This window comes from Trachemys scripta, chromosome 1 (assembly GCF_013100865.1).
Source record: "Trachemys scripta elegans isolate TJP31775 chromosome 1, CAS_Tse_1.0, whole genome shotgun sequence".
In the NCBI taxonomy this organism is placed as follows: domain Eukaryota; kingdom Metazoa; phylum Chordata; order Testudines; family Emydidae; genus Trachemys; species Trachemys scripta.
In genome coordinates this window covers 64387949-64401611 of record NC_048298.1, presented here as the reverse complement: position 1 = coordinate 64401611, position 13663 = coordinate 64387949, and the positions used below count along the sequence as shown (strand labels likewise).

Below are 13663 nucleotides of genomic sequence, written 5' to 3'. Positions count from 1 at the left end.
CTTACTAGTTTTGGAAAAAGAAGAACAGGAGTACTTGTGGCACCTTAGAGACTAACAAATTTATTAGAGCATAAGCTTTCGTGGACTACAGCCCACTTCTTCGGCTGTAGTCCACGAAAGCTTATGCTCTAATAAATTTGTTAGTCTCTAAGGTGCCACAAGTACTCCTGTTCTTCTTTTTCCAAAACTAGTAAGTGTAAGGAAACGTGTGGGTTTAGGGTGAAGTTTGGGAGCATTCTTGTTTTTATCTGAACCAGATCAAGGATAAACCCTGCAATGCAAAGTCTCAGATGAGGAAGACATTTTTCTAAGGTAAAATACATTTTTTTAACTTTTAAGGAACTATACAGAGAAACCTTTAAAAACATACCATTGGTCAGTTTCTGCTACTCTTCTATATTCTTACCTACAACAAAAGATGGAGCCTGATTTTTAAAAACAGCATCTATTTTTGCAGGCTACCTACAATTCAAGTAGTTAGATATCTAAATCCAACATTCATTTTTCTTGAGAAACACACAGACCCTTTTAAAACATTGCCCTTCTATTTTAAATAATTGCTTAGGACCGATTTTATATAATAGCTTCCCTTAAATTCCATAATAGGTGTCTGATTCATGCACATTTCAGTTATAATTCAACATCAGTTATTTTAAACTGTTTCCACTTACCCTTGGTAGCCAATGTTACAAGATCTGAGAAGTTCCAAAAAGCTGTTTCAGACCAGCTTGTCTGGGTATTTAGGAGTCATGATAGGATACTAGTACTTGGCAACTAAATCAGCAATATATTTTTGCATTGCACACTACCATCATATTCCCAAAACTGATGGATTTCACCTTCTTGTAAATGGCCTTATTTTGCTTAGGTGGCAAAAGAGGAATGTGTATATGCAGTTTGCAAGATAAATGTAATGTGTGCCTTTTCATAACGTTCTCTCATGCTTTGTTAACTGATGGTTGCAGTATGTTTACATGCAGTATGTCATTCAGCCACTAGAGGTCACTTTTAAAAAATTACTCCCTGTTGGCCTAATTGTTCCCACTGAAGTCAGTGGGAGTTTTTCCATTGATTTCAATGGGAGCAATTAGAACAATGCTGAACACTTTTGAAAAGCCTACCCTAGAGCTCTCTGTGTGCTGTATAGATTTCTAAGCAGGTGGGTGCAGCCTGGTCAAAAAGAGATACAATGGGGAGCGATAGCTAAGTGGTTTGAGCATTGGCCTGCTTAAACCCAGGGTTGTGAGTTCAATCCTTGAGGTGGGGCCACCTAGGGGTCTGGGGCAAAATTAGTACTTGGTCCTGCTAGTGAAGGCAGGGGGCTGGATTCAATGACCTTTCAGGGTCCCTTCCAGTTCTATGAGATAGGTATAGCTCCATATATTAATGCTGGAACTCAAGCTCTGTAGACATCTGTTTGTGTCTATGATGGGTAGTTTTCTTTAATAAATATCTTCTGTTTAAGATGGACCAGGAATCCTTCTATCAGGACAGTGGTGCTGCTCCCTTGGAAAAATAATATTAGGTCTGATTCTGCTTTTATTGAAGTCAGTGCAAAGCTACCATCAATTTCAATGTGAGGTGGAGCAGGTCTATATTGAGCAGCACTCCTGAAAATAGAACAAGACACTGATTTATATAGTGAAAGGTAACTGACTGGCTCAATATTATGTTGACTAGAAGGATCCTTTGGCTAGAAACCCACAGTAGTACTGACCTTGACCTCCACATGTACAGCATGACTATCATATGTGTGATTCTGTGTTCAATTTAACTTCTCGCTGAGGCGAGGGAGTGTTTCTGCGAAACACCTGCTCTACAGACTGTTCTGACAGATTGTCTATCAAGTTATGTCTCCTCTGCGCGGTAGCAGCTACTATCCCCCCATCTGCTGAATGTATGTGTGGCTCTAGTGTCAGGACCTGCCCTTTTATGGAGTTGAAGCTTCCTTAAAACCCAGCTGGCAATACAATGCAAATCATTTCCTGCTGCAATCACTGCTATCTAGCTATACGTAACTTGGCTGAGCCCAATATTTTCAAAAAGGGGTGTTTAAAGTTTGGCTTCTAAATCCATATTTAGGCATCAAATCAAGTGGCCTGATTTTCAAAAGTGCTGCTGAGCACGTGGTAGCTCCCATTGTCTTTAAGCAATCTTTTTGCCAGCTAGTCTAGTCTTTGGTGTAACTCAGAGACGTTTCAGAGACATGCTACATTTCTATAGCCCCAAGGGGCCCTCCTTGCAACTGAGGACAGCGGGAGCACAGTGATGCTTTAGCCACACCTTCTCTCTGTGTAGTGTAGAGCAACTACATGCGCTCCACACACGCACCAGAGGATTCTCCAGATACCCTATTAAAACAGCATCCTGGCTGTTTTGCACCTCTGGAGCAGACTTTAGGTTAAATGCTGCTCTCCCAGTTACATCAGCAATTTCAGTGGAGTTAATCCAGCCTTATACCAGTGTAAGAGAGAGCAGAATTAGACCTGCAGTATTGGCCTTAGCACCTAGCTTTTGTAAAATATTTGATCAACATTTTTGTGATTTAATAGAGACCTAGACATTTTTGTTCATAGAAGAGCAAAATTAGATAAAAAGGGGGAGATGCATAGTATGGTTATATATTCATCTGAAAAATACCTCTGAAAGAGCTCAGAAGATACATGCTGGGCTAACAAACTGTGTTGTTCGGACAAGGAAACACGTTCATTAAAGTGTAACTTGCAAAAACATATGTCTTGTATATTTTGATTATATTCCTGGATGTAAATAAGAGCATGCAAAGTTTCAGTTTATCAGTAGCATTAAATAGGCAAGTTAACATCTGAGAAAAGTTATATTCATTTTAGGATGAAAGTTCACCAACTGATCCTTTTGGTAGAGGAGTAATCACAGGTTGGCATGCTAAGACATCATAATTACATGCTAAGTAATCATACTGGAAGTTTTCTGCTACATCTAACCCAGTCATTAAATCTTTTTAGAAGGCCTGTGAGCTAAAATTGTTCTAAGTGGCAACCAACACAGTGGTGCAGCACCAAAACAAAGTTCTGTCACGTGCAAGACCCTGCTTCAAAGACAGGCAAAGTATCATAGGCTTTAGGCTAGTAAAGGCTAGACATGGTGGTTCAGTTCTCTGGGAGAAGACCGTGAGCAGTTCCAAGTGCCCAGCCTAAATGTGGTGCTCCCAGATGAAGTCCACCACAGATTGAACCCTGCCCTACTGGCCACAGAGAAAGGATATTAAATACGTATCAGTGGGGAGGAAGAGACATGAAAATGTGGAGGAAAAATGTGCAGGAAAATCGTTCCTGCACTCTAATTGCAACTTTGGCATTCTCTTAAAGGATACGTGACTAAAAACACAAACCAGTGGCACAAATTTGCAAATGATTCAGCTAACTCATATAATTGTTATCAGAACCTTGAAAAGACAGCAACTAGGGGTAGTTTGCTCTCTGGACAGAACTGGTATAATAGTACACATGGAAATGTTTTAAATGATCAGCAAATCTTTGAAATGTGGAGCTGGAAAGGACCTTGAGAGGTCATCAAGTCCAGCCCCCTGCACTGAAGCAGAATCGAGAAAACCTAGGCCATCCCTGACAAGTGTTTGTCCAACCTGTTCTTAAAAACCTCCAGTGATGGGAATTCCACTACATCCCTTTGAAGCCTATTCCAGATCTTAACTAACCTTAGAGTTAGAAATTTTTTTCCTAATATCAAACCTAAATCTCCCTTGATACAGAACAATTGTTCACCATTCTTTTTGTAACAGCCCTTAACATATTTGAAGACTGTTCTCAGGTCCCACCTCAGTCTTCTTTTCTGAAAACTAAAAGTGCCCAGTTTTTTAAACCTTTCCTAAGAGGTTAGGTTTTCTAAACTTTTTGTAATTTTTGTTGCTCTTCTCTGGCATGTCTCCAATTTGTCCACATCTTTCCTAAAGTGTGCTGCCCAGAACTGGACACAGTACTCCAGCCAGAGCCGTCCCGTCCATAGGATGGACCGGGGCAATTGCCCCGAACCCAGTGCTTTGGGGGGTGGGGGAGCGGGCAACCTGGGGGGATAGCAGGGAGCCTGTTGCCAGCAGCAACAAGTGACCTGGCCCAAGCCCGCCCTGCCCTGCCGGCTCCCAACGTCGCTCGGGGGCAGGGGCGGAAGCCAAAAATAGGCGGGGTGGGAGCTTGGGTGAAGGGGTGGAGTGGGGGCAGGGCCTGAGGAGAACGGGGGGGCGGGAGTTGTCCCAGGCCCCGCTCCCCCCTATGGATGACCCTGACTCCAGCTGAAGTAGAGCGGGACAATTACTTCCCATGTCTTACAAATAACACCCCTGTTAATACACCCCACAATGATCTCAGTCTTTTTTACAACTGCATCACATTGTTGGCTCATGTTCAATTTTTGATCCACCATCACCCCCAGATTCTTTTCAATAGTACTACCACCTACTCAGTTATTCCCCATTTTGTAGTTGTGCATTTGATTTTTCCTGAGTAAGGGAAGTATTTTGCACTTACCTTTATTTAATTTCAACTTGTCTAAATCAGAACAGTTCTCCAATTTGTCAAGGTTGTTTTGAATTCTTTGATCTACTATTTTCAAGCAAGAATTAAAAGTTAAATGCAAGCATCACACTTGTGACACAGAGGGCCAAATTTAGACAGCATTTACACTAAAGTAACTCCATTAGCATGCATCCGACGAAGTGGGTATTCACCCACAAAAGCTCATGCTCAAATACGTCTGTTAGTCTATAAGGTGCCACAGGACTCTTTGCTGCTTTTACAGATCCAGACTAACATGGCTACCCCTCTGATACTTGACTCCATTAGCTTGAATGATGTCCTGCTGCATTTACACCCTGTAAATGAGATTGGACTCTAGCCTGGAATGTTATGCAAATAATTATTTTCCCCTAGGAAACTGGAATCTTTTCATGTCCAATAGATTCAAATAAATGCAAAATTCTGTGAGCCATATCATGCCATCAATATTAAAGCACTATCCCACTCTTCAAAGTCAATGGGGAATTCTGCTTAAAATTGATGGTTTAAATGATCCAATAATTTTATTTTACTATGGTTTTCACAAATATTCTGATCATGTAAGTGAAAGGTCTATAAAACATCTGTTTCCACTGAAAATAAAAGTCTATAGAACTGACAGGTACACTTAACCTAAACTATGTACAGTATAACACGTTCCAGGGTCTTTATCATTGAAAGAATGGATGATGAGCAAATATTAAGCTAATTTTAGATATTGTCCTTTATTCATCTTAGATCCGCACTGGATTTTTTGCATCTTGGAGAACAGTAGAAGTACCTCCTCACCCTTTAATGCTATTACATCTACTCCTGGGTATTTCCTTAAGAGTAGCACAGAGATCTTCATCAGAAATATTACAGAAAACTACAGTAAAAACATTAATGAAAAACTCCATCTGAACCTGAAGTTGTCTGCAGTAAAAGAGAAATCCTGGATTCCAACAACTACCCATCATTACTTCAGTACCACAGAAGAGGTAAGGCAGACCAGTTAATTGGAATATATTGGACCTGGTTTTCAGTCATTCTGTATCTGTGTCAAATGCATTGAGAAGAACCTTGAAAATGCCAGGGGACATATTGAGAGTAAGTGCAGCCCAACTGAGCGGGCAAAGGACAGGGTGCTATTTCTGATTCTCCAACTGGCATGCTGTGTGAACTGTGGTTCCATCTGTATTGAAAAGAGAAGTGCTATTCCAACCTTATGAGCCTGATTTTCAGCTGTTTTGCTGGTGTGAGTAATTCCTATGTACAATTTAGGTAGTTTGGTTAAATACATGGTTTGCAGGTATAAGTGGGTGATGTCTGAATGACTTAAATAATTGTGAGCTGGATTCAGCCTGGCTCTTATATCGGGGATATGCAGTGTAGAGACTGTGTTAAGAGCTTTTTCATTGCCATCTTGCAGAAGGGTCAGGCAAAACTACAAGCCCTGCACTCAGGGAACCACAGAGGTTGCTCTCTCCTTGTTTCACTTAGGGTGCACTCACCCACAGAGGGAGGGCAAAGATGGGAAGGAGGAAGACTTTGCCCACTATTATGCGTAGGCCAGAAAAAACAGCAAAGAGTACTTTTGCACCCTGGAAAATGATGTAGCAGTGCACATGCAGACTCTATAGGATGCCTTCCAGCATTCTCTCTGTCAAGCACTGTGGGAGAAAAACTGCACCCTCCGTTTTTTGCATGTGCCATGTGTGGATGTAAAAACACCAATCATCTGTAAAAATCTGGCTATGTGCAGGCAGTAAGGTTTAAAGAATGTGATATGTAATCTGTTATATCACTGCTACAGATATACTGATGTTTCAAATCCCCTCAGTTCCATGTTGCTTCTATTGCCATGGGGTATTTTCTGTGCTAAAAAGTTGGAATAGGCAAATAAAAGTGTTTAGTTGTTACTTTAGGTGACAGCATTACTTTGGATGAGACTGGGAAATGTGCTTTGTATCTGCCCAGTTTTGTGTGTATTCTAGGAAAACTAACTAGCATGCAGCTGTTTGGAGTGCTCTATAGCAGTTTTCTGTTTATTCAATGGTCTTCACTGTAACGGTGAAATTCACCCTGATTCAGTGGGCCTGCCCAAGGACGTCAGCACCACCTAGGCTTTGCTCGGGGGAGGGCCGAATGGATGGACTGTGGAGGGAGAGGCCTCGAAGTGAGGCCTCCACATCCCTGGTTTGCACCCATTCTGCATAAGCTAGTGTGGAAGGCAGCGCTGGAGGTAGATGGGGGAGCAATGTGACCCAGGACTGTGCAGATCCAGAATCTGAACACCCTGCACAAAAGGTACAGAGAGACTGTAGCCGCTACCCCAGCACATAGGCTGGAGCAACTGGAGCAAGAGGTAAAGTTCCTGCACTGCAACCCCGCACTCTGGTGCTGAGCTGAGGGTGGATTTTGCATTGCAGCCAGGTAAGATTTGATTTTTCAGGCTTCATGCAAGTGAATTAGATGTTACCCTATATGATTTGCATTCAAAGTACATCAAGCTAGCTGTCTCACATACACCATTAAGGTACATGCACCCCAACTAGAATGCTAAGGGCCTACTGGTAACTTCACTCTGAATGGAAATGTTACACAATATCTTCTGTTGTTAATAGCAAACTTACACTCTGCCTCCCCACACTGCCACAAAGTACCCCTATCAAAGTTTTGGAAAAATCAGGCTACATCATGATCTAGTGAACTAGGAATTCCTAAATTCTAGTCCTGGTTTTGCCACCGATTCACATCAGTGGACTTCAGCAAATCACATAGGTCAAATTTTTCAAGCCTAGATGCTTAAATGAAGCACTTAAATCCATATTAAGCATTTACAGTAAGTGATCTAATTTTCGGAGGTATTGAGCACCTGCAGCTCCTAGCAACATCAAGCCACTTCAATGTAGGTGCTTCAGTTGAGACATACAAGTTTAACATTTTTGGCCTTAAACTACTGGTCTTTCAGTTTCCCTGTCTGTAAAATGGGGTTAAAACATTTATTTGTCCACTTGCCATGGGTGTTTAAAGGATTGTATGTTTGTACAATGCTTTGAAAATAGAAAGAGCTATGTAAATACGTAGTATCATTGTTAGGAACACAATGCTGTCTGTGAACAGTACCAACACAGGCCAGTCTCCATAGCTTACAGAATAAAAGCCTTGACGTTGTTTGACTGTGAACAAACCCATTTTGGGGGGACAATGGTGGCACTTGAATCAAACAAAATGTTTAGTTTAGAACAGCTTTGGGTTGCAAGTAAATCTGCAGCTTGCACTTTCAAAGCTGCGACAAAAGCTATGCAAAGCCCATTTCCTTCTGATTAAAAAAAGAGAGAGAGCACAGTTGGTGTTTAAAAAAAAAAAAGCCAGGAAACCTTGGGAAAGTGTCTGAAAAAGACTGGAGCCTGCTATTAGACACGCATCCGGGCACTCCCAAAACTCACTTCCAGCTTTAAAAAAAAAAAAAAAAAAGAATTCTTGGCTGAGCAGACTGATTCAGTAACTGCTAAAGGCCATGCTTACTGATTTAATAAGAGTGTGTCTGTTCAGTACCAACTTAGAATTAATTATTTGGTATTATGCTGTTTATTCTATTAAAATATATTACCATCAGTGACCTATCTTATCCCTTATTCCAGTGTTGGGATAGACATCTCTGGCAAGTCTTACTGTTGAGCATTACTGTCCTCTGCAACATACAGAAGGATTCCTGGAAGTCCACAAACCTATACTTATTTTCCAATGAAAACACAGGCAGGGTGAAGCTTTTAAAGCCTTTTCCATTGCAGGAGTAAACATCACTCAATCACTCAATCAATAAAAAAAGAACTGCTTCTCAGTTTAAGGACAACACAGAAAAAGCAGCAGCATCCTCTTACTTATGAATCTCCCAGGATGAAATTTTGAAATTTGGCTCTCTTTTGCCATATGGCACAATACAATTGAATTATTCTGGTTGGAAACAATCTCTTCAGAAGAATTCAATCCTTTTAGGTAAAATTCAACATTTGGTTGAAGCTATGAAGCGTCCCCTGATTTCATTAAGGCCAAATGGTAAAGGAAAGGGCAATTGTCTACCTGCAAATTTGAACAAAAAAAGTTTGCCATGTTCCTCAAACACAGATTTTTCTTCTTTCATGCCAAATGTATTTTTAGTTTATGTATTTTAAAGTACATCTGTGCTATAATTTAAGATTCTGAACATGTTGCATTTACAGGAGGACTTATGTACGATCTACACAAGTTCAAAAAAAGACCGGTGCTTTTAAACATACACATGTTGAAATAGGGAGCTATAGATTTTTTTTTTCAGATATGCTATGCTTATAAGTCTCTGAAGATTGCTGTTCCCTGGTATGGTGACAATATTGATAATGTTTTCATTCTTGAAAGCACTATCTCCTCACTGTTTCTAAAAATGATCTTGTATAGGGTGACCAGATGTCCCGATTTTATTGGGACAGTCCCGATTTTGGGGTCTTTTTCTTATATAGGATCCTATTACCCCCAACCCCCATCCCGATTTTTCACACTTGCTGTCTGATCACCCTAATCTTGTAATATCAGGAGTACTTGTGGCACCTTAGAGACTAACAAATTTATTTGAGCATAAGCTTTTGTGGGCTACAGCCCACTTCATCACATGAAGCTTATGCTCAAATAAATTTGTTAGTCTCTAAGGTGCCCCAAGTATTCCTGTTCTTTTTGCGGATACAGACTAGCACGGCTGCTACTCTGAAACTTGTAATATCAGAAAGTCTGAGGCTTGGTCTACACTCACCCCCCAAATCGAACTAAGGTACGCAACTTCAGCTACGTGAATAACGTAGCTGAAGTTCGAAGTACCTTAGTTCGATCTTACCTCGGTCCACACGCGGCAGGCAGGCTCCCCCGTCGACTCCGCGGTACTCCTCTTGTCTAGCTGGAGTACCGCAGTCGACGGCGAGCACTTCCGGGTTCGACTTATCGCGTCCAGACAAGACGCGATAAGTCGAACCCAGAACTTCAATTGCCAGCCGCCGAACTAGCGGCTGGGTGTAGACATACCCTGAGTGGCTAGTGCAGCAACAGACATCACTCAACTTGAATTGATTTTAACAAGGTACCTCAATCATTTCAGATCTACATTTATTTTGTTCTAACACACATGCTGTGTATTACCTATCACACTACTGTTTATCACTTTAGAATAGCTCTTTGGGGCAGAGACCATCATTTTGTACCGTGTTTGTTCAGTGCCTAGCACCATAGGGTCCTGGTCAGTGACTGAGGTTCCTAGCACTACCATAATACAAATAGTAAATAAAAATAATACTAATATTATAACTACCACTTATGAATCATAGTTGTGGTTATAGACAAATTTTAGACATGTCACTGAAATTGATCCAGCATGATATCGTGTTTGGGTTGCTGCTCAATTTATTGTTTATGTCCCTCATTTTGAGCCAGATTCTGCCACATTTGTTGCAATGGGACTATGTGCAGAATAACGCGTTGATCGAAATATTGAGCTTTACATCAGTGGACCCCTGCACACAGTCTCACTGGAATCAATGGAGCTTTGTACAGGTGTGGGAATCCACACTCAGAAAGCTCAGTGTGGGCTCAGAGACCAAGATACTATTCAGCATGAGTAAAACTGTTAGAAGTTTGGCCTTTTCACACTGTTGGATCTTGCTTATCAGACCAATCACTTATTTCTAACAATAGACAGAAATATCCAGCAGCCCCTCCTCTTCCTCCAAGAGGGTTAACAAACATAGCCATTTTTAACTCAAGGCATTTTTTCATGTCAGTGCCCACAGAAGAAAATGTAACAATGCTGCTGACAAACTTGCTTAATTGTTGATCATGAAAGTTAAAACCCTTGTACATTATATAGTACTGAAAATGCAGAAATATAATATATCCTGTGTAAAGGGGGGGATCCTATCTTTCTTCTCTATTCAACTCCAAATTTACCCAATCTGCTTCTAGCTTGTTATCTATCCTAATACTGAAGATGTGAAACAATTCTAGGTATATTCCCTCATCCCCAGCCCTTGTTTGCTATGGCTTGAAATGTAAATGTAAGGAAATGGGAATAAATAGGAGAAGTGGTGGGTTCTGCTGTTGCTTCTGCTTCTTTAGTGTATGAAATTCATTTTCTTTGTTCCCTGAGAATCTGGAGACTTTCTTGCTTTCTGTGATGTGTATTTTTAGTTTCAGAGCTATTCGGGGACTGGGAAGGAGATTGTTTCAAGGACAAAAGTTGAGGGTGGGTGGAAGCGGAGATAACTTGGCCCTCTTTGATGTACTGGTTACTCCTCCATCCCTGGAGTTGTGGAGAAATTAAATACCAGGGCATACAAAGCCTGACATTATTTTTGGTGTTCTTACAGGTAGAGATTAGATTGGTGTGAATATGATAGAAAAATAACGAATGAATATGTTGACTGCTGTGTATTTAATCTTGGGCACTCTGAAATGACACTGTGGGGCAGAGAGAGAATGAAGGAGGGGCTGAAAAACTTACCCGGAAAATAGCACTATCCAGATGATGACTTTGCAGAGACACCACCAGTCGCTAGACAGATGGGAAAGGAGATTTGAAAACAATCTGTGTAAAGCCCAGGTTGGCTGGGGAGGAGGGGGGCTGGGAAAGTGAACTGGATGGGACCCGGGATGAGGCAAGCGTGAAACGAGACGGTTTACATAAGAGATTCCGCTGGGTGTGGGGAGGGGAGAGAAGCCCAGGGCAATCAGCAGCTGGTCGCTCCCGAGTCAGAAATAGCCCCGGGCTGGGAGAGGAGCCCCGGGAGAAAGCAGATGAGGGAGGAAGATAGGAAGGAAGAGGGCTGGGGGAGGAAAGGAAAGTGAAGGGGGAGAAGCAAGAGGCGCTGAGCTTAGGACCAGGAGGAAGGAGCGGAGGAAAGTGAAAGTCTTGGAGCAGGCTGAGGGGGGCACAAGGGGCAGCCCGGCCTGGGCGCCCTGCCTGCCGCAGACATTGGCTCCTGCCCCCCACCCCCTTGTGCCTCTGGAGAGGGAGGCGAGGAAATTGCCTTTTGATTGCGGAAGTCGGCGGCCAGGGCTGAGGCAGAGTCAGCCGGGGTCAGCATGGCAGCGTGGGAAGTGCTGCGGCGAGCTGCCTCTTCCTCCTCCTCCTCCTCTCGGAGCCTGCAGCCGGCCGCGGGCAGCCCCTGCGCACCCCCTGCCCGAAGGAAACCTCAGGGAGCCCGGGGCCCCCCCTGAGCGCATGCAACAAGTGCCCTGCCCCGCAGAGGGCTGCCCCCGCTGCTCGAGCATCAGCTGGGGGGGAGGAGGGCTCGACCCAGGACCCATTTTTGGCAACTTCGCTTCTTTATCCTCCCCACCCCCCACTACGAGGATTATTGCAAATAAAACACTGATGGCAATGCTGCGCTCGGCAGCTGGGGTCTCCTTGTGGCTGGCGCTTGCCCTCATCAAGGTGAGCTGCCAGGAGGGGGAAGGTGCGCCAGGGGGAACCCACAGTCCCCCCGATCATTTCATCTTCATTGAGTCCATCCCAGAGCAACTCACCTGCACCCCCCCTTTCCTGCTGCTCAGAGACTCCCCTCTGCCCCCTGCCACTCGCCCACCTCTCCCCCAGGTGAATTTCCATCGCCGCCTTCATCAGCAGCAACCCACCCCCCCAAAAAAAAAACAGGGGCGGGGGGGGCAATGTCTCCTTTTCTTGACTCACTTTGCAAGTCTCCCCACCTGGTGAGCGACCCCAATGGCCCCAAGACCGACTCAGGGAATCAGGTGAGTGCTGCAGAAGGCAAGGCACGTTGTGGCTAATCAGCGGTCTGTGTTGTCCTCTCCAGAAGGGGCATGGGGAGCCTGTGAAATGTGCCATCAACCTGACGGAGTGGAGGGTTTCCAGCCAGTCTGTCTATCTCAAATGGAGCAGTTTGGGGAATCTCTGCAACTTCACCCTGACGTGCAGCTCTGACAACGCCTCGCACACAGAGTGTCATCCCGTCCAGAAGACTAACGAGTCCTACGAATGCAGCTACAATGGCTTAGAAGCAGGGACTTTGTATCATCTCAGGATTTTCTCTCTCTCTGACACAGAAACGAGCAACATCTCCTTGCAAACAGGTAAGGGCGACAGGTGCAGAAGTGCTGCAAACTTTTTTTTTTTGGCAGCTTAGGAAAGGGGATTTGGGGTGGTTTGTTCCCCCCACCCTCTTATTTCGAAGCTGATTTTCCTGACCTTGCTTTGATGACGGAAAATAGAAGGCAGATGATGTCCTAGAGGATTATTGACGCTATTTCCAAAGGCACTTTATATCGTTTGCAGCAGGCTGGCTGTAGAATTCCCATGCTTTAACTCCTTCCCATTTGTTGTCACTCTAGGCTTGAAGGGAGATTTTACTGTGAATAGTCTAGATTTGTTTAAAGAGTTTATTTTGTTAAAAAATAGATTTCAAACTATTATAATACAAAACAAATCTATTTTGAAATGGCAGCTTAAAACATGCTTTGCTCCCTTCAAAGGCGTTACAGATTCTCTGTTCATAGCATATTTGCTTGCATTTAAAACACAACTATTCCATTATAAACTAACTGAACCTATCAAGAGTGGATAACTGACTGTCTTACTCGCCATAACTTTATTGGAAATAAGTTTGACCAATTTTAGCCCATGAAAGCTGACAGGTAGCTGTTCAAAGCTAATACCTTTTCCTAAAATAAAACTGCTTGTGATTATAGTTAAAATAAAAATGTATGTACATTTCCTACAAATACAAATCATGGGAATATATGTGGTATTACATAAGGACCAGTTGTTCTCAATAGGTTTACTGTATTGGAAACATAAGTGGCTATAAATATACTCAAATATTTTCTATCCATATTCTGCAAATGCAATGTCATGGGTTTCTTAAGTACAAACAATTTATAGCTTTAAAACAAAGAACTGCACTATTGACTTCAGTGGGAGAAAGATTGGACCCTTTCTTACATATACTGGTGGTTTAATTTCATATATTTCTTTTTTTTTTAAAGCTGCTGAAATATAACATTTGACAGCCTTCTGCTAGTTGTTAATACAGGACTCAAACCAGAGTTGTTAAAAAAATGTAAACGGGTTTATGATCTGATGCCTTCCTTTATCC

At 42.7% G+C, this 13663-nt stretch overlaps 1 protein-coding gene across 3 annotated transcripts in view; it reads left to right on the top strand.

Annotated features, from left to right (window-relative positions):
* PTPRB (protein tyrosine phosphatase receptor type B) overlaps positions 1-13663 on the top strand; it is an 87387-nt gene that overhangs the window by 15095 nt on the left and 58629 nt on the right. Inside the window, exons 3-4 of one of the 3 annotated variants that reach the window (XM_034771414.1) lie at positions 5286-5527; positions 12365-12641. In XM_034771414.1, coding sequence (XP_034627305.1) covers positions 5286-5527; positions 12365-12641 — 519 coding nt within the window. Of the gene's footprint in view, positions 1-5285; positions 5528-11042; positions 11152-11235; positions 11986-12364; positions 12642-13663 lie in introns of those variants that run through there. The other 2 variants (XM_034771432.1, XM_034771423.1) reach the window with 2 other exon arrangements.